We start from the raw sequence: 21,351 nt of genomic DNA on the forward strand, positions 1-21,351 counted from the left end.
CACTCGTTCCGAAGTAACGCGAGAGGAACACGTTCTCTCTCTCGTTCCGAAGACACGCTGGAGGCACGCGTTCCCTTCTTCGTTCCGCAGTAACGCGAGAGGAACGCGTTCCCTACTTCGTTCCGAAGTAACGCTGAAGGAACGCGTTCCCTCTCTCGTTCTGAAGTCACGCGTTCCCTCAGTCGTTCCGAAGTAACGCGAGAGGAACGCGTTCTCTCTCTCGTTTCGAAGTCAAAATATAAAAACTGACTACTAAATCTAACCAAACTTTAAGAGCATTAATAAAAAAAGGTAAAAATCGAATAATGCCATACCCCTTAATTTCAATATTACACCAGCTAATACTATAGAACCAAAAACGGGAGCTTCCACGTGTGCTTTAGGTAGTCACAAGTGAACTATATAAGCAGGTAATTTAACTAAAAACGCAAAAAATTAAATTGAAATAAATCAAATCAAAATCACAATTAATATAGAATATCTAAATAGTATATTTCCCGAAATAAACCCCCGCTTCAAAATCTTATTGATCCTCACTGGATATCGCTAGATTCCCAACTCTGCTCTTCCATAGACTAACCACTAGCCAATCTACCTAGTATAACTCCCGAAATAAACCCCCGCTTCAAAATCTTATTTATCCTCGCTGGATATGTCTAGATCCCTCACGCTCCTCTTCCATAGACTAACCAATCTACCTAGTATAACTCACGAAATAAACCCCCGCTTTAAAATCTTATTTATCGTCTCTGGATATCTCTAGACCCTCACTCTCCTCTTCCATAGACTAACCACTCGCCAATATACCTAGTATAACTCCCGAAATAAACCCTCGCTTTAAAATCTTATTTATCATCGCTGGATATCACTAAATCGCCTTCCTTATTGATTTACCACTCACCAATCTACCTAGTATAACTGCCGAAATAAACCCCCGCTTCAAAATCTTATTTATCCTCGCTGGATATCGCTAGATTCCCAACTCTCCCCTTCCATAGACTAACCACTCGCCAATCTAAATAGTATAACTCCCGAAATAAAACCCCGCTTCAAAATCTTATTTATCCTCGCTGGATATCGCTAGATTCCCAACTCTCCTCTTCCATAGACTAACCACTCGCCAATCTAAATAGTATAAATCCCGAAATAAACCCCCGCTTCAAAATCTTATTTATCCTCGCTGGATATCTCTAATTCCCTCACTCTGCCCTTCCATAGACTAACCACTCGCCAATCTACCTAGTATAACTCACGAAATAAACCCCCGCTTCTAAATCTTATTTATCCTCGCTGGATATCGCTAAATCTCCTTCCTCATTGATTTACCACTCGCCAATCTACCTAGTATAACTCCCGAAAAAAACCACCGCTTCCAAATCTTATTTATCCTCGCTGGATATCGCTAGATTCCCAACTCTGCTCTTCCATAGACTAACCACGCACCAATCTACCTATTATAACTCCCGAAATAAACCCCCGCTTCAAAATCTTATTTATCCTCGCTGGATATCGCTAAATCTCCTTCCTCATTGATTTACCACTCGCCAATCTACCTAGTATAACTCACGAAATAAACCCCCGCTTCCAAATCTTATTTATCCTCGCTGGATATCGCTTAACCGCTAACCGGTTTTGGCTACAACACTCTTTCGGAATTTCAACAGATAAACATGCTAACGCCAGACTCCAAATTAACGCTTCAATATTTTACATCCATGGTGATATCTCTATCAATCATGGTAAAATTTAAAAAATCCTGGGGCACCCAATTTTCTGTGGCAACATCGTCAACCACAAGTAAATCGGTTACGCCTGACCTCACTTTCCGCCAATCATTTTGGTGCTTGATGATGGCCGGATGTCTCCCATGGGCCAGGGATATTCAGTTTTACCGAAATTAGTCGGCCCTACCAAGACCTGAACTTTCAGCTTCAACCAACAGCTCGGAACAGCGTTGACCGAAAAGTCGGTCAGCTTAAAATCGGACAAATCGGGCGCAGCGTCCCTTAAGCTACCCTTGAGCTTTCAATTGAGCCCATTAACCTTATCGAGAATAAAGATTTAAAAAACCAAGAAAATATTAAACGGCCCGTAGCGAGCGATGGTTAAGAGCCCATTTATCTAATACATACATATTACTAACCATTTCCCTCCGGTATCACCTATCGCATCTCACAGACATCTCTCACCCAGCTAAGTAGTTTTGCCTCTCACGCAACGTTAATTCGAACTCTCAGCGAACACTGATCTGATGAGATCGCGAACGAAGCAGTCGCAAAAAACGGGTGATACTAAAAAGAATCTTAGAATCTTTAGAATACAGTATTACATTTTATTTTATTATAAATAATTTTAATCTAGAATCCACTATAATAACCTTTTCCCTATACAGTAAACTTAATATTTTGTTTGATTCTAAATATTTTGCATCTAGAATCCATTATAATAGCTAAGTATCTGTAAAGAAAAGTTGATCTTTTATTTAATTCTAAATAATTTTCATCTAGAAACCACTGTAATAACCTACGGTATGTATAGTAAACATGACATTTTATTTAATTTTAAATAATTTGCATCTAGAATCTACTGTAATTACCTATTATATGTATAGTAAACATGACATTTTATTTGATTCTAAATAATTTGCATCTAGAATCCAGTATAATAACATAGTATCTGCAAAGTAAAAGATGATTTTTTATTTTATTCGAAATAATTTTATCTACAAATAACGCCTTATCAATATGTTTTTGTTATTTAAAGTTTTTTTTGTTGGAATCAGTTACAGTAGAATTACTTTATTCTGTAATTAATAGGAAATTGAATCATCAAACTACATTTATTTCAAAAAGGATATCAAAAAACACACCAAGCTGGCTAACGCCAGATAAAAAAATAATATTCATGTGAGAAATGCGTACCTAAGAAAGAGCCGGAAGAATGCTGTTTTTAAAAATCAATATCAACGACTCAGAAACAAAGTAAATAACCTAATTGAAGAAGCTAAGAAGAAATCGCTACAGGAAAGTATTGAAGGTTCAAAGCTCGACAGTAGTAGCATTGAATACTATTAGTGACATGCCGACTTAACTGTTTAAATTTCGGGACGTTAACGAGAAATTCGTTACCAAGCATCTGTCTGAAATCATTCCAACAAAATCAACTGGGATTTTGCTTTAGCTCGAATATTATCATATATCATAAACCCATCTTTCTTTTCCAGTGTTTTCCCCACAGAGTGGAACAAGCCAAAAGCAAGAATTACGCGAATTCAGGTTAATTTCAGTTTTGCTTGTCCATCGAAAACTCTTGAGAGAATAGCATATGACCAGTTATATCAGTATGCCATAGAAGATGATATTCTATACCTAAAAGAATGTGGCTACAGGAGCGGCTATTTAACTTTAACATGTACGACAGACCTTTTAGAATCATTATTAATAAGTTAAAAGAGCGGAAGATCGTTGGTTTGGTGTTCGTGGATATGTCAAAGGTTATTGATTCCCTTAGTCACCAAATACTACTTCAAATTCTGAAATTCTATGGCGTAAAGAATATTGAAAATTTTAGGTTTACATCGTATCTTACACACAGAAGTCAATCTGTTGTTATTGGCAGTTACACATCACCACCACTACCTATTTACAGCGGGGTACCTCAGGGAAGTGTACTGGGGCCCCTATTATTTAATATATATACAGCCGATACTCATACTTGTCTGGTGAATAGCACAGCACACGAATATGCAGATGACAGTTCGCTAATGACTGCCTCAAACAGTATTTCGGACTTAATATATAATATGGAATTGGATCTCAAAACAAAACTTTCAAATAAAATTTAAAACTGAATAAAAAGAAAACCAAGTTTAAAACACTCTTTTCCTGATTTGATTACTTTAAATCAACACGATATCGATAGAGTAACATCATTAAAAAATATCGTGAAATGAACACTTTGAATGAATCCAGAAATTTAAACAGTTGAGTCGGCAGGTCACTAATAGTTTTCAAGGCTGTAATATTGAAGTTACTGGAATATTTATTCAATTCCACTGCAATGTATTGAAATTCAGAAATTATTTTGTCACCGATTCTAATATGCGATTTTCTCTCCACAGGGGGTTAAAGGTGGTGGTTTAAAGTTTTCCACGTGCTACTACTGCCCAGCTTTGAACCTTCAATACTTTACTGTAGCGATTTCATTTTAGCCTCTTCAATTAGGTTATTTACTTTGTTTCTGAGGTGTTGATATTGATTTTTAAAAACAGCATTCTTCCGGCTCTTTCTTAGGTACGCATTTCTCAGATGCATATTATGTTTTATATCTGGCGTTAGCCAGCTTGGTGTGTTGTTTGATATCCTTTTTGAAATAAATGGAGCTTGATGATTTATGTTGCTATTAATTACATAATGAAGTAATTCTTCTGTAACTGATTCCCACAAAAAACTTTAAATATCAAAAACATATTGACATGGCGTTATTATCATCTTTACTTTACGGATGTTATGTTATTTTTGTGGATTCTAGAAGAATAAGATTTATAATTAAATAAAATATTAAGTTTACTATATAGGGAAAAGGTTATTACAGTGGATTCTAGATGCAGATTATTTAGAATTAAATAAAATGGCATGTTTACTATACATACCGTAGGTTATTACAGTGGATTCTAGTGGAAAATTATTTTGAATAAAATAAAATAACATGTTTATATACATATAGTAGGTTATTACAGTGGATTCTAGATGCAAATTATTTAGAATTAAATAAAATGTCATGTTTACTATACAGATACTTTGCTATTATAATGGATTCTAGATATTTAGTATAAAATATTAAGTTCACTGTATAGGGAAAAGGTTATTACATTTGATTCTAGATTAAAATTATTTATAATAAAATAAAACGTCATGTTTACTGTACATATAATAGGTTATTACAGTGGATTCTAGATTAAAATTATTTAGAATAAAATAAAATGTCATGTTTACTGTACACATAATAGGTTATTACAGTGGATTCTAGATGCAAATTATTTAGAATTAAATAAAATGTCATGTTTACTATACATACCGTAGATTCTAGATGAAAATTATTTAGAATTAAATAAAATATCAACTTTTCTTTACAGATACTTTGCTATGATAGTGGTTTCTAGATGCAAGTTATTAAGAATAAAATAAAATAACATGTTTATATACATACAGTAGGTTATTACAGTGGATTCTAGATGCAAATTATTTAGAATTTATTAAAGTGTCATGTTTACTGTACTTATAGTAAGTTATAACAGTGGATTCTTGATGAAAATTACTTAGAATAAAATAAAATATCATCTTTACTATACAGATACTTTGCTATTATAATGGATTCTAGATGCAAAATTTTAGAATTACATAAAATATTAAGTTTACTGTACAGGGAATAGGTTATTATACTGGATTCTAGATTGAAATGATTTATAATAAAATAAAATAAAATGTCATGTTTACTGTACATATAATAGGTTATTACAGTGGATTCTAGATGCAAATTATTTAGAATTAAATAAAATATCATGTTTACTATACATATAGTAGGTTATTACAGTGGATTCTAGATGAAAACTATTTAGAATTAAATAAAATATAAACATTTCTTTACAGATACTTTGCTTTTATAGTGGATTCTAGAAGAAAAAGATTTACAATTAAATAAAATATCAAGTTTACTCTACAGGGAATTGGGTTTTACAGAGGATTTTAAAAGAAAAACATTTAAAATTAAATAAAATATCAAGATTAGTTTGCGGGTGATAATGTTTTATACTGGATTCGGCAGGATTTTTTGGTTTAATTAAAATATCTTGTTCATTGTATAGAATTCTATATCTATAAAAACAAAGATTGAAATAGGTACAATATTAGATAATTGGTCTTATTTTAAACGTTTCGAGTGACGTGTGTAAAGTTATTATCTTTGATATACGAAGTTGTATATTTTGTCAAATAGTACTCTCTTAACTATGTTAGTAGCAAACATACTGTATTCTAAGGATTCTATAATTCTTTTTAGGTTTAGGGTTACGGGATTCTAGAGATTCTAAAGATTCTAAGATTATTTTTAGTATCACCCATTTTTATGCAAAGACAAAAAATCCTAAATTAAAAAATCATTTCTCAGGGTTGAGGGCTGGCTGGCCTCACGTGTTTCTGTTTACCCTTGGTTACGCCACTGAATTTAAAAATTCTTGAAATTTGGGGGCCCTTTTAAAGTTGATGGCACATGACTCTAAGACCTCCCAGTCCGCCCCTGGTCTTTCGCCACACCAAATGGCATTTCCACAAGCTCGAAAAAGTCTGTCTGAGAGTTCGCTTGGTAAAATTAGATCTGCTAGAATATAAAATAATTTGCTAAGGATCACCTTGCACAGTTGGGCCCTGGCCTTGACAGATAGTGTGCGTGTGATGTGTGTTGCATTATTTAAGCTGTCCAGAATTTCTTCCCCAACCGTATCGACGTGATCATGTAATATCTTTTGATCTGTAGTGAACTTAACGGCTTATATTTTAATGTTAGTATTACTCCATTTTACATCGATTGGGGCATCCTTTCTATTCTTCAAGCCGCCAGGACAATGGCCATTGCTTTTTGCGAAATTAAATTTCGCGTTGCTGACTTCGCTGTATTTGTTGCACTCTACGTTCAGAATTCGTAAAGCATCATTGGTAGAAATGAAGTTGTTCAATTCATCGGCAAAGGACATCATCCCCAGGTAGCAAAGCAACGTTGCAATTTGGTTAAATTTTGGTTATCTGGTTGAAATATCGTTATGAGTTATTTTTTCAACGTTCTACTAACGTTGAATTGTAGTTTATAAATTTAACTGTTTCGAACCAAATTTTACAATAAACTTCTTAACGTTAAAATAACGTTGTTTTTAATAAATTTCGCCTCAGTTTATTTTTAGACGAAAATATAACGTTTCTTTTTGGTTTTGTTAAAAACTATTTTTTCATTAAGGATAAATAACCATATAAACGTTCTTATAGAGTCTAATTCAACGATTAAGTTTCAAATTTGACTTAATACTTTACAGCAAAACCTCTAAAACTTATTTTTAGTCTTACAATTTGTCATTTACCATATTTTCACCCGAATTAAGTTGCCTATTCGTAATTTATCCATCTATAGAAAAAAATTCATTTCATCCCCTAGCTCAAGCATAGCTCAAGTGATGTGTTATAATAATTAATTTTATTGTCGGGTATAGAAAGTGATTGAACACTTTTGTACCCCGAAACGGGATTCTAGATGCTACAATTGTAATGCGCGTAGGAGTGTGGTGGCAAGCCCTTCATGCCACGCGCACGTGGACTAACAACTCCCTATACATGCGACCAATCGAAGTCGGCTGTGGCTCTGCCCAGGTAGAGATTATCTAAAGTGAAAGTAAAAGCAGTACCTACGCATTTGTATTATAGGCAGTGCTGCAGTGGTAAAAGTATCGCGCCATTAGGCATGCCTTTAGCACGGTCGGTTTTAAACAATCAATAGATAGTGCTGTAATTTGAATGAATATGGTAATTATAAGTATTAAATATATTATCAAGTTAATGATAAGCTTATAAAACATTAATAGATATTTACTAAATGTCATTTGACATGATCGCTTGGTATTTAATAATTGATTATCATGACCCAGCAGTTAAGCCTTTGTATCACTTTCCAAAATCTCATTTACATTAACAAACTTTTTTTAAAAACTATGATTTTATTAATTTATTCCAAGCTATAAATCGGTTCACATTGTGTGCAATAAATTAACTTAGGTTCAATTTGTTTCCAATAAGTTTAAAACTTAGAAATGATACTTTTAATTTGAATGTTGAGTATTGATATTGAGAAAAACTACATTTTTCTAAATCTTAAAAATGAATTATTATTACCAGGGCTATATTTACTGCTAATCTTGAAAAATATAGGCCATCACAAATTCATATTATTAATTAAAAAGTTTAGCAATAGACAGTTGTGACAAAAAATTCAAATATTTAGCTCTGATTACATGATTCTTGGTATGCGATACAGCGGGTGAGCAAAATACCAGTGTATTTAATGTGAAAATTTTAAATTCTGGGAGAAAATATAATTCCATTCCCAAATTGATGTCTCTACATTAGTTCACAATGTTTGCATTAAGTGGTTTTAGGAAAAAAAATTAGAAATAATGCTTTTTAATTCAATGTTGAGAGTTGAAATTTTTAAAAATTCTACATTTTTCTTAACCTTAAAATATGGTATTATTTTCATTAGAGCTATATTTACTGCTTATCTCTAATACTATAGGTCACCAGAAATTCATATTATTAATTTAAAAGTTTAGCAGTAGAGAGTTGTGATAAAAAATTCAAATATTTAGCTCTGATTACATGATTCTTAGTATGCGATACAGCGGGTGAGCAAAATACCGCAGTCTGTATTTAAAGTATTCATTTCAAAGTCTGGGGGAAAATATAATTCCATTCTCAAATTGATGTCTCTACATTAGTTCATGTTTGCATTCAGTTATTTTAGGTAAAAAAATTAGAAATAATGCTTTTTAATTCAATGTGGAGAGTTGAAATTTGGAAACATTCTACATTTTTCTTAACCCTAAAATATGGGATTATTTTCATTAGGGCTATATTAACTGCTAATCTTAAATACTATAGGCCATCACAAATTCACAATGAAAAAGTTTTGTAATAGTCAGCTGTGATAAATAAAAATCAATCTTCATCTGCAGTTTCTGTTTATATTGATAGACAAATTTATATTGCTTAGTTATATAGTACTAAATAATTTTGAGGAATGTCATTATTGTTATATTTAGAATTTTTTTTCTGTTGTCATTGAGTTAAGGTGATTTGTATACCTTCAATAATGAAATAGATTTTGTAGTACCATATGTTTATGCTTTTCAAAATAGGGATTAATTTGAAAAAGTCTTAAATATTTAGGAAGTAACGACAAGTAAGAATAAACTTTTTTAAGATGTTGGACCAAACTGATGGAGATTTTAGATTAAGTATTGCAATAAATAGCGTGTATTTTTTCCGCCAAAAGCAATTTGTGATATTTTAGAAACAAGTGAGATATTATATTCGCTGTATACATCGAAATTAATATTTAAAATTCGTTAATTAAATGTTTAGTTTCAAATATTCTCGATTATTGGAAATACGATTCAAGTATTTTTAAATTACGTATATTCAAGTTTTAAGTAGATCCAATTTTTTATTGTCCAAAAAAGTGATTTGTGTTGATCTAATTAACTGATATGTTTTAGTAGTTCATATTGCATTGTAACCCAAAATTTTTATAAAAAGGACAGTTCTATCTTTTCTTAACTTAAATTTTTTCCAGTGTCTGTTTATATTTTTATGGCTATCAATAAATTTTTATGTGAGAGATACATAAAATAAAAATCACGCCTGCTTTAATTAGTATGTAAAAGGCATACATTCTAATATAAGAACGACGTTATTTTAACGCCTAAAATACGTTGATTTACAGTTGGTTTCAATTAGAGCACTAACGTTAGGAAAACGTTTTAGGGTAGTTTATTGAACGTTTAATAAACGGTTTTTTGTATAACGTTTTATTTACGTTGCACAAGTAACGTTTCTATTAGAAAAATTCTAACGTTAACTAAACGTATTTCCAACGGTTTTTTTTATAGTATAAATCACCGGACATGATCTACGTTATTATAACGTTTGATTTCCTACTATTTATCAACGGTTTTAAAACGGTTTTTTAACCACATTTTGCTACCTGGGATCGTTGAGGGCGTGTTAAGAAAGGCAGATTTATAGAGTGATTACGTAGTTCTTGACGAAGGTGGCAAAGAAATGGTTCTTATGAGTATTCCCTCCAGTTTGTGTCTTTCTATTTCTTCTAATGTTTAAGTAAATGTACTTTTTTACTTTCTAACATATCAGGTTCACGCATTAATTTAGTGATAATCTCTCTCGCTTCATCAATTTGGTGGAATTTCGATTAGCAAGTATATTCTTTGCGAGGGGCTGATCACTCCGCGTAATCAGTGTAAAGAGCCGTACCTTTGACTGTACAAGTTAATGGGATTACGCGAAATATTTGAAGTCCCTAATCTAAGCGTAATCGGGCGTAATCAGTGTACAGACTTTTTAAGAGTGGTTAGCCCCTCGATACTTTGGTGGCACATTTGAGTTCGAATTTGCTTTTTTCGACCAAGGAAGTACATGTTCCGTATCTTGCGAAAATTCCGTTAGACGTTTTATCCATAAACGTTTGACTATATTTTCGAAATGGACGTCGTTGAGAAGAGATTTATACAAACACCAGGTATTGTTTATATTTTGTTTTATTTTAGGAAAGTTGATACCGCCATATACCATGTTTATTTCCGAAACCATTGGCAGAAACAAAAAAAAAACGATCATGACGCACCTTTTGCTGTGGAGCAGAGCTGAATTGACACGTCATCTGGCTACCATCGGGATTTTGATTTCGGTAAAAGTCGATCAGTTTAAATTTGTTAATTAATTTGTTCATTTATTTATTTAACAAATAAATTTGTTAATTGAGCCATTTAGTTTCTTTAAACAAATAAATCTATTAATTGTTTTTAAATAAATTAGTTTATTTTATTTAAACAAATAAATCTATTAATTTTTTTAAATAAATTAGTTTATTTTATTTAAACAAATAAATCTATTAATTTTTTTAAATAAATTAGTTTATTTTATTTAAACAAATAAATCTATTAATTTTTTTAATAAATTAGTTTATTTTATTTAAACAAATAAATTTGTTCAATAATTTTATTTCAACAAATAAACTAAATATATATTTTCATTATTTAAACAAAAATTAAATAAATTTGTTCAATAATTTTATTTCAACAAATAAACTAAATATATATTTTCATTATTTAAACAAAAATTAAATAAATTTGTTCAATTTTTAAAAATAAATCAATTTGTTCAATTTTTAAAGTAAATAAATTTGTTATTTTATTTTATTTAAAACAATAAATGTGTCCTGAGAATAATGAATAATTTGACCTGTATGTAATTGTAAAATCGTTATTTCTCGCTTTTCTCGTGTGAATAATAATATATATTTGGTTACGTATTTTGGTTTTTTGAAGTCGTCATAAAACGGCATTTGAAAGTTGATTGCTCTGTAGCGAAGTAGATAATGGAAATATTTTCAGGTCTCAGGATCATGCGTTAGGGACAAGAAATTAATTTAGTTCGAGAGGGATAGCGAGTACCGCTAAAAGACATTTTAATATAGTCCTTCTCTCTTATGACAAATACATATTTTCTTGTTCGGTAGAAAGTTAACTATCTCCAGTAATAATTAGTATTCTGCAGTACCGATTTGGAGATCATTGTAGGTTTTGTTGCTCTCAGTTTCTATTGCCATTAATGGGTTTATTGATTGAGAATAAACAGCACAAAAATAATATTACTTTTTTCAATTATTTATCTTTTGAAAAGAGGTAAGCACGACAGGGCATAATCAGTTTGTCGGCCAAAAATTCGCCTTGCAATAAGTTACCCAAGAGGAAACGCTCACAGGCAATACATAGATTTACATGCCAAAACACCTTCTCAAGCTGCGAACGTACTTCAGAAACGAAGTGAGTATTTGTTATTGGTAAGTTTTATCTTCCGATTTCAAAACTCATCTATTATAGTTTGGGAGACAAATGCTATATAAGGGCAAAATTAAACACCCTGTATAATCTTACGTTCGCCATTCGAGTTGCTTTTCCTCTTCCTGAAAATTGAAATTCGCGCGATTTTAGCTCTACTTCGCTCGGGAACTAGTGAATTTAAAATAATGCTAAACACCATCACCAGAGAAAACCGTTAATTAGCTCATACCTACCCTCGCTTTTTTTTTCAATGATACAAGCAAATTTTTTTAAGGATATTTAACGATCAGTTCAAATACTTCACCATTATTAAAAGTTTCATAAAACGCTATTAATAAAACCAGCTCTTTAAATTTTTTAGATTTGATAACGAATTTACCACCAACCATAATGTAAGTTTATAAGGTTCTTTCCGTTTTTCGCAATATTGGATTACTTATCATATAAATTGTAAGGTTTTCGTATAGTTGTAAATATAAGTTATTCATAAGAAATTTAACTTTCACTCTTCGAGCATTTTTTAGATAAACGGAAAAAACAGAGGAGAATTGTTAAAAATTATTCAGATCCTTGTATTTTAAAAACTGGCCAAAATCAGGGATCAATTTTAACCCCCTATTGTTTGAAGTATTTGTCAATGACGTCGTAAAAATAGTAGATCCGAATGATCCTAATTTCTAGCAGGTTACACTACAAAAATTGAAGCGAGTAATAATGTTAAATAATTACTTAAAAACGAAATTATACGATATCTTACCTAAAATAAAGAGATATATTGTTTTAAAAACATTTGCAATAATAGCGTTAAGAAGTGTTCTGAATAAAGAACTCTGAATTATTATTATTATTTTTTGCCAACATGTTATCTTTGTTGATCTTCATTGTAAAAAATACAAAGCTGGCATTTAACGCCAGAGGCTTTAAGTCACCTTATACTTGTACCATTGCAATTATTGTAAGAAATGATACTGATTAACCAAATTATACGAAAATAATAATTGTTTAAAATAGGGAGCTAAGCGTATTTAGGCAGATGATGACACGTTTACACGGAATTCTACGCCACATACCCGTAAAGTTTAAGTCGTTTCATATTTGGTATTTTTCAAACAACCCTTGCCAGTTTTAAATTTTTTCAAAATAAATTATTCTTCATATTTCGGGCCAAGAAACAGTAATGATCAAATTCTTCTTATAAAGCAAAAGGACATGTTAAAAAATTCCAACCGTAAGCTGCTTTCTAATATTTTATTTTGGACTTATCAACTAACTGTTCGTGTCTAGTAGAATTCAGCCATCTCAAAAACCCTGGAACTAGCGCGACTTAAACTAGGCAGCAGCAACAGCAAAGACAAGTAACCGAAAGCAGATCTGGATGAACTCTGATCAATATTTTATTTTTCATAAATGAAGTTAGCTTTGAGTAGACTAAAAAACATATTTCAACGTTAAAAGCATATCGCCCGAAAATGAATCAATGGTTAAAAAACATAGTAAAACCTTAAAGATTATACACAATAAATGAAGAAACGGAAAAAAGGTTTTTTTTATCCCTTCGCGAATATTTACATCGACCGGAACTATTAACATAAGTTAATTCAATAACAAGTAGTTAAGCGTCTGAACATACTCCCGGCCTTGATGCGGTAGCGTCAAGAATCGGGTACAGCGTCTTCCTGGTCAAACGGAAGTAAACAGAGCTTCACGATCGGTCTTTTAAGCTCCCCTCTGCTGGTGCGTAAAGTGACCACCCTCGTCTGTTCGTCTCGACCTGGATGTATCTGGACGACTCGAGCAATAGGCCAGCTGGCAGCGAAAGAGGCGTCCGATTTTACGAGTACCGTGTCCCCGACTGAGATATTTCGTTGAGGAGTCATCCATTTCGGACGTTGCTGGAGTCTCGTTATATACTCCCGGAGCCAGCGCTTGTGGATGTCCTGTTTCAGCTTTTGAAGGAGTTGCCAACGATTGAGTCTCGTCATCGGAAGTTGCGAAAGATCTGGGTCGGGAACCTCTTGCAGAGACTCTCCGATGAGGAAGTGTCCTGACGTCAATACTTGCAGATCCGTCACGACATCGGAGTTTAAGGTCGAGAATTGAGGCTTCCCTCGATTTGAGTGATAACTGTTGAAAACTCTTCAAATGTAAGACGAGTTGGCCCAATGACTCTATGCATGTGGTATTTCACGGATTTTATTCCAGCCTCCCATAATCCGCCAAAGTGAGGGGCGCCGGCAGGGTTGAAATGCCACGCTATTCCTTGTGACGAAAGGTGATCCGCGACCGCTTCGTTATGGGAATCGGACTGGATTAATTTCATGAATTCCGTCAATTCTTTCGCTGCGCCGACGAAGTTCGTGCCACAGTCGCTATGAATGTCGCTGGGCTTTCCTCTCCTTGAGGTGAATCTTCGTAAAGCTGCGATAAACGCTTCTGTAGACAAGGATGAAACGAGCTCCAAATGTATCGCCCGAGTGACGAAGCAGACAAAAAGCGATATATAAGCTTTGTAAGTCGTTTTACTTCTAGGCGTAATTGGTCGTAGATTGAAAGGCCCGGCGTAATCGACGCCGGTTGTTGTAAAGGCTCGACAATATTGCAGTCTAGACTTAGGTAAGTCCCCCATCATCTGTTTCGCCGTTTCTGCTCGATACCTTGTGCAACCTATGCATCTCCGAATTTGATGTCGAATTGCATCCCTCCCTCGGATAATCCAGTAGTTTAGAGATATAATACCATGAACCAACTGCGCTCCAGCATGCAAATGCTGGACGTGTGCTTCTTGAATCACCATTTCCGTAAATTTGTGGTGACGTGGTAGCAGAATTGGGCGTTTTACGTTGTCGGTGAAATCGCCATGTTTTAAACGACCTCCCACTCGAAGGATGCCTTCCGAATCCAACTCCGGGCGTAAACAGAGTAATTTGCTCTTCCTTGGCAACGGATTTCCTTCCTTCAATGACTCGATTTCTTCCGCAAACTCTACAGCTTGCATAACCTTGATTAGAGCAAATAACGCCGATTTCAATTCTTCAGTCGTTAATGGACCTTCCATTCGTGAAGCTGTTGATTGCTGATCGGTTCTCAGTCGGTATGGGAGTAGACTGTTATTAACGAATCTTCGACTCCACGCGGTGATACGACGTAACCGTAAAAGTCACGAAAATCTCGTGAATGTTGAGTTACCAACAACGTGGGCCTTCGTGGCAACGATGACGATCTTCTCCTCATCATAAACTTGATTGACCTTTGAGGTGTCCATTACCCATTTCGACGTTTTTGGAGCGGGCGTGCTCTCTGCTAACCATAACGGTCCCTTCCACCAGAGCTGATGCTTTACGAGTTCTGAAACGGAAATTCCTCTCGACGCTGCGTCGGCTGGGTTATCGGTGCCAGCTACGTGACCCCACTGCGACGCTGGGATAGTTTCTTGAATTCTCGAAAATCGATTGCCAACGAAAGTTTTCCATCGTTTTGGACACGACGATATCCAGCATAGGACAATTGTGGAATCTGTCCATGCTTTGACCCGAGTGACATCAAGTCCCAACGATTCTTGTACTGATTCTAAGAGGTCAGCAAACTGCAATGCGCCACATAGCTCCAGTCTTGGAATGGACATAGCTTGGTTTGCCGGAGCCACCCTGGTCTTCGATGCAAGGAGTGAAACATTGATCTTTCCGAATTTCTCTACCATTCTCAGATAAACCACTCCAGCGTAAGCTTTTTCCGAAGCATCCGAGAATCCATGGAATTCCAACTCAGATATATCAGGTGAGGTGTAAACCCAACGGTCGATACGAATTTCCTGAATCTTCAAGATCGAATCTCGAAACTCTTGCCATTGTTGCTGAATCGATGGTGTCGGTTTTTCGTCCCAACCAACTCTCTCCCTCCAAACGTCTTGCTTCATAATTTTAGATCGTATCACGACAGGAGCGAGCCACCCTATCGGGTCGAAGATTTTCGAAATCTCCGAAAGTAGCGTTCTCTTCGTGACGTCTTCCCCCGACTCCGGAACTTGCACCTTGAAAAGGAATTGATCTCTTCGAGTATACCAGTAAAGACCAAGAGTTTTTACGAGAGGTTCTTCTTCCATGGCGAGGACTTCCTTAGTCTCCCGCAACTCCACTGCAACATCCACCAGACATCCCTGGTAGTTCGAAGCGAATTTGCTGAGAGGGAGCCCAGCGCTGTCTGTCAGCTCACGAAGTTGCGATATAGCTATTCTTGTATCTTCAATCGATCCGCTTACGCTCATAACGTCATCCATGTAGAAATCTCTCCTGAGAATCTCGCCCCCCAACGGGTATTCCTTTGACTCAATGTCACCCAATTGTTGGAGGACTCGAGTGGCGAGAAACGGTGCTGATGCCGTACCGTAGGTAACCGTTCTGAGCTGGTATTCTTGAATAGGTAATTTCGGAGACGTTCGCCAAAGAATACATTGGAGGTCGCACTGGTCGGATGCGATAAGTATCTGCCGATACCTCTTCTTGATATCAGCGCTGAATGCGACTTGATGAAGTCTGAATCGCATGATGATAGTGCACAGCGTGTCTTGAACGACCGGACCAACTAGCTGAGCGTCGTTCAGCGAATTACCAGAACTTGTCTTCGACGATGCATCAAATACAACTCGAAATTTGTTAGTCTGGTTACAATCCTTCAGCACGTAATGGTGGGGAATGAATACTCGTTCGATCGACGAAGGAACGGGTTCCACCCTAACCATGTGCCCCAGCCCTTCGTACAGCTCCTTGAAGCCTTGATATAAAACCTTCAAAGCTGGACTCGATTCGAGTTTTCTCTCGATTTGTAGCAATCTCCTCCGAGCCGTTTCTCGAGACAATCCGAGAGAGACTTTGGGCTTCTTCATAGGCATTCGAACCACGAATCGTCCAGATTCGTCTCTGTAGTGGTTTGTCTGGAAATCTTCCTCGCATCCTTTCTCGGCATGGGTAAGAATTGGTTTTTTCGGAACCTGCTCCACCGCCCAAAACCGATTTAGGTTTTCGTCCAACGAGATGGCGTGATGGACTTGAATTTTGGGCTGCTCTACGCCAATTGGACCTGCGACGAGCCATCCCAGTTTAGAATTGATAGCATCCGGAGACTCGGAATTTGATCTTCAGTTGCCGTCGAGAAGAAGTTTATAAAATATGTCGGCACCCAGAAGGATATCCACGTCGGCCGGTACATTAAATGCTGGATCCGCTAGCTGAAGATTCTTTAGATGATTCCAGTTAGTTGCGTCATATCTTCTGACCGGAAGTTGACACGTTATCTTCTGGAGAACGTAGGCGCTAACATGAAATTTCTCTATCGTCTTAGCATCGATATGCGACTTGAAATGTATTTGAGTGAGGCCTCTCGTTTTGCCGAGTTGAGCTGAGCCTTGGCCAACGACCTCCGTATCGACCATCTCCCGTCCTAGACCCAGTTGTCCGATGCACGCTTCGGAGATGCATGACACTGTCGATCCGCCGTCTAGGAGCGCGCGGAATTGAAGACATTCACCGGAAACCGTCTTTACCCTTATCACGGCGGTGGCTAGCATGGCGTCGTATTTAGAATGAACGACTTCTTGAACATGGAAATTTTAATTTTGAAGTTGACTTATCTGGTGGTTACCAGACTGTTGACTTTGGATCGTTTGCTGGTTTCCAGGCTGAAGGTCACCAGTCGATTGACCTCCCCTGGACTGTCGACTACCGGATCTCTGATTTAGGCTATCCGAATGGAGAAGGGAGTGATGTCGTTGTCCACAAGTCTTACAACCCCTTTCAAGTGGACAATCTTTTACTCGATGACCGGAACGAAGACAGTTGAAACAGACCTTCGCTTCCTGTGCCGAGAACTGCCGGTCTGCGATTTTCAAACCGTAAAATTTTGGGCATTTGAAATTGCAATGCGCTCCGGAACAAAATAAACCACTTCCGTCTGCAGGCATTATTCCCGTTCTGGCGTGCAGATTGACCGATTTCTTTAGATGCTCTCTAGGTTGTTGACTTAGACCTGACGACGAAGCGGCTAACGATCGTGCTCTCTGTTCGATAAATTCCAGAAGCGTCTTTGACGTGGGTATCTCGGTATCTTTTAGGCCTAGCTCCCACTGTTCCTTAGAAGTAGGATCCAACTTCTGCGTCAGATGATAAACCAAAAAGGCATCCCACTTATTCGCTATACTGAGCGTGTCCAAAGCTCTCGTACACTCCATTGTCATGTCCACGATGGATCGCAGCGCCGTTGAATTCCCGCTCGAAATTGCCGGAAGTGCAATGAAACGCTTCATTATGGAAGATTAAAGTTATCTTTTATTTTCGTACCTCTTCGTAACAGTGTCCCACGCTATGCCGTAGTTTATGTCCGAAATAGGGAGCGATTTGATTAACTTGGCGGCATTTCCCGTTAGACTTGACTTCAGGTACGTAAGCTTCTGCGCATTCGACAAGTCCTTGTTATAATGGATAGCTGTTTGGAACATATCCCGGAACGACATCCATTCGTGCACCTCCCCTGAAAAAGTAGGGAGGTTGATCTTCGGCAACTTGATTTCCGAATGAGACGTCGGAACCGAAAACTGCGAAGTAGGAGTTGGAGCGAACGTTGCCTTGATGGTTTCCAATCCGCATCTGACATCCGTGTAGACAGTGAACAGTCTGTCCCATTCGGTATTTTGATTTAAAGCCTTGTCGGAATCTAGTGGAATGATCTTGAGATGCGCGTCATCAATCATTTGCCAAGACTTATCTGCTTCGTTGATGAAGAACTCCACTTGTTGCAGGTTTAGCGATATCTTTGAATGACTCTGAACTCTTCTGCCTATATTGTTCAGACCCAATTCGCCCTTACATCTTTCGGCGATGGCTTTGTCCAAAGCAGTGACCGGCATTCGGAACGAAATTTGCTTCCGATCCGAGAAGACGAATGATCCGAAGGTGTGAACCCAGCGACTAGAATCCACGTAAAACAACCGGCTTAGAAATCCGGCTCGACGGACCAAAAATGTTCGTGTCTAGTCGTAGAATTCAGCCATCCCAAAAACCCTGGAACTATCGCGACTTAAACTAGGCAGCAGCAACAGCAAAGACAAGTAACCGAAAGCAGATCTGAATGAACTCTGATCAATATTTTATTTTTCATAAATGAAGTTAGCTTTGAGTAGACTAAAAAACATATTTCAACGTTAAAAGCATATCGCCCGAAAATGAATCAATGGTTAAAAAAACATAGTAAAACGTTAAAGATTATACACAATAAATGAAGAAACAGAAAAAAGGGTTTTTTTATCCCTTCGCGAATATTTACATCGACCGGAACTATTAACATAAGTTAATTTAATAACTAGTAGTTGAGCGTCTGAACACTAACAATCATATTACTACAGCTAAATCAATAGCTTATATTAAGAATTAAAAAAATATATTAAGTAGTTATTTATTAATGTCGAATTTAATATCACCCCAGAAAAGCCGAATTCACGGAAGATCATTCCCGAACCCTTTTGTATTTTCAATAATTTTCTTAATTTTTATAGAAACTGGAGCTGCCTTGCATAATATAGATTTCCAAAAACAGTTAGCTACTCAGTGCTAGAAGCGTGTGGCTTGCGCCAAAGGCATAAAATGAATTTTTGATGTGCATATAATTCAGGCCCGTACATGGGGGGGGGCGCCAGGGGATGCTCAGCGCCCCCAAATGAGTACTTGAGCATCCCCAATTTACTAATTTCATAGGTGGGGAGATAAAAATGACTAAAGGCATTGGCACCCCAAAAGGAATTTGAGTGCCCCCGAGTTTTGGCGGCTGTGTACGGGCCTGATATAATTAGGCCAAGGTAAAATATTTGTAAAGGTGTTTCTATTCTCCTTGGTTTCTCACCATAATTTTTGGACGATAAGAATTTTCGTTTTCCAACGTTTCCAGTACAATGACTACGTACCATTCTTCGCCATACAAAGCAGCAACATACTGACTCGTGGGAATATCAGAAAATGTAATTTCCGATTTTTTTATTCTTGTCTCAAAAATCTTAGAAATAAAAGTGTCTGGTGATATTCTGTGCATATTAATTTCAAACTTATTTAATGTAACAAATTGGTGTTGGTTTCTCGAACACATCCCACTGCATGCCTTTAAAAATATCTTCTCCAATTGACCTTTGTGCAATTTAACTTTTTTTAAAAGGAGTATAACCCCTCTGGTTTGGTAGGCTGCGCTTAGACAGTACCGGGTAGCTTCCACAAGTCTTCCTAGCGAAGGGCGGCCAGGAGTTAGTTTAGTTATACACTGAGATAAAAAAGTAGAATTTACAAAAATATTTTACAGCACCCGTTCTGTATTTTTTTAATACATTACTGTACTGTTAAAATTACTATATTCAAGAAATATTTACAGTATAAATTACAGGAGGTTTTTAGGTATTTAAAATACAGGGGCTTCATGTAGTATTTATCGTTAAATAGTAATATATACATATATTTTCAGTATATATTACTATTTGTTTATAGTAAAAATTCGAGGTTTTTTCATATATTTGTAATTAAGGACAGCCATGTAGTTACTATGGTAGAAATGTTATATATGTTCATATTTGCTCAATACATTTTACTATTTATTTACAGTAAAAAATGAAGACGTTTTAAGGTATTAAAAATACAGGTAGTTCCTGAAGTTATTGTGGTCGAAGTTGAATTGCTACCAAACAGTAATAATCCATTAAAATTCATTATTTGTTGTAAATCAACTAATATGAAGAAAAGATTTTTAGTCACATCTCGTAAAAGCACCAATGGAGTCATATTTTTAATTACCCATCAAATTAAAACAAATTAATGTTTATACATTTAAATTCAAATTCATCTCGTTAGTGTTTGTGGTTTGAACTAAGTTTAATAAGTGTCTGGATTCCAAGCCAAGGAGTTGCATTACTATGTTGTGCACTCGATTATGGCTATTGCTTTGTACTCTAGTTCTGCTGGAGCTTATTGGTAAATATTTAGCAAATGTGTTGAATATGTTTTTACAATTAAAGTACCTTATTGGTTAAAAATTAATTACGGAAATGTTTAGTGTACATAAAATTGTTTTAAAAAAGGGTAGTAAGAACAAATCAAATATATTATATTTCCTGGCTATATTCACGCAGTTTTTAAATGTAAATTCCGTAAAATTTAGAGGCGTGTTAGAAATTTTAATTATTATTTCAGATGTATACAATACAATGATTCTGGTTGAAAATTTTACTATGAGATATTTGTATAAATTACATGAATCTCAAGTAAAAGATATTTACGAAACATTCTGTAAAAAATTCCATGTAATTTCTACCCAATATTTTTCTCTCGGTGTAGGGTGTATAACCTTTTACTTTCGGAATTTGGGGGTTAAACCCGAACAAAATAACTCCTTGCCAGTTCTCGCTAGGAAGGCTTGTGGAAGCTACTCGGTATAGTCTAACAAGTGCACAATATCAAGCAAGAGGGGGTTATACTCATTTTAGGGTTTTTGTAAGCCCATTCAAAATATTGTCAGGGCATGGCTATTTGTTTGGCTTCCAGCAACTACGACGAAGCTCAGGCTACCAAACATTTCACTGTATCTTAAATGGCGTCACACTTGCTGTGGCTAATACCAAAAAAATCAACTCTGCTGAAAATCATTATAGTGGT

General features: G+C 35.7%; 3 protein-coding genes across 3 annotated transcripts; all 3 read right to left on the reverse strand.

Moving 5' to 3' along the window:
- Nucleotides 1–13,760: 13,760 nt before the first annotated feature.
- On the reverse strand, nucleotides 13,761–14,732 carry LOC149920590 (uncharacterized). The gene has a single exon (XM_090164351.1). The coding sequence runs from the start codon at nucleotides 14,730–14,732 to the stop codon at nucleotides 13,761–13,763; it is 972 nt and encodes a 323-aa protein (XP_090020477.1).
- Nucleotides 14,733–14,834: 102 nt separating this feature from the next.
- LOC149920591 (uncharacterized) lies at nucleotides 14,835–17,972 on the reverse strand. Its single transcript, XM_090164352.1, has 3 exons — nucleotides 17,312–17,972; nucleotides 16,817–17,263; nucleotides 14,835–16,750 (listed from the first exon to the last, which is right to left on the reverse strand). The coding sequence occupies exons 1-3, from the start codon at nucleotides 17,970–17,972 to the stop codon at nucleotides 14,835–14,837; spliced, it is 3,024 nt and encodes a 1,007-aa protein (XP_090020478.1).
- A 15-nt stretch (nucleotides 17,973–17,987) lies between these two features.
- On the reverse strand, nucleotides 17,988–18,572 carry LOC149920592 (uncharacterized). Its single transcript, XM_090164353.1, has one exon. The coding sequence runs from the start codon at nucleotides 18,570–18,572 to the stop codon at nucleotides 17,988–17,990; it is 585 nt and encodes a 194-aa protein (XP_090020479.1).
- Nucleotides 18,573–21,351: the final 2,779 nt, after the last annotated feature.

Source organism: Leiobunum rupestre, unplaced genomic scaffold (genome assembly GCF_980474605.1).
Source record: "Leiobunum rupestre unplaced genomic scaffold, qqLeiRupe1.1.hap1 H1_H1_scaffold_14, whole genome shotgun sequence".
NCBI lineage: Eukaryota > Metazoa > Arthropoda > Arachnida > Opiliones > Sclerosomatidae > Leiobunum > Leiobunum rupestre.

Bases quoted from the DNA above. Each gene is read 5' to 3' on its own strand.
- LOC149920590 (XM_090164351.1), bottom strand. From the start codon at position 14,732: ATGGAAGGTCCATTAACGACTGAAGAATTGAAATCGGCGTTATTTGCT.
- LOC149920591 (XM_090164352.1), bottom strand. From the start codon at position 17,972: ATGAAGCGTTTCATTGCACTTCCGGCAATTTCGAGCGGGAATTCAACG. The intron at 17,264-17,311 runs GTAACCACCAGA...TCCATGTTCAAG, and splicing joins GATCCAAAGTCAACAGTCTG to AAGTCGTTCATTCTAAATAC. The intron at 16,751-16,816 runs GCAACTGAAGAT...GGCTCGTCGCAG, and splicing joins TTATAAACTTCTTCTCGACG to GTCCAATTGGCGTAGAGCAG.
- LOC149920592 (XM_090164353.1), bottom strand. From the start codon at position 18,572: ATGCCGGTCACTGCTTTGGACAAAGCCATCGCCGAAAGATGTAAGGGC.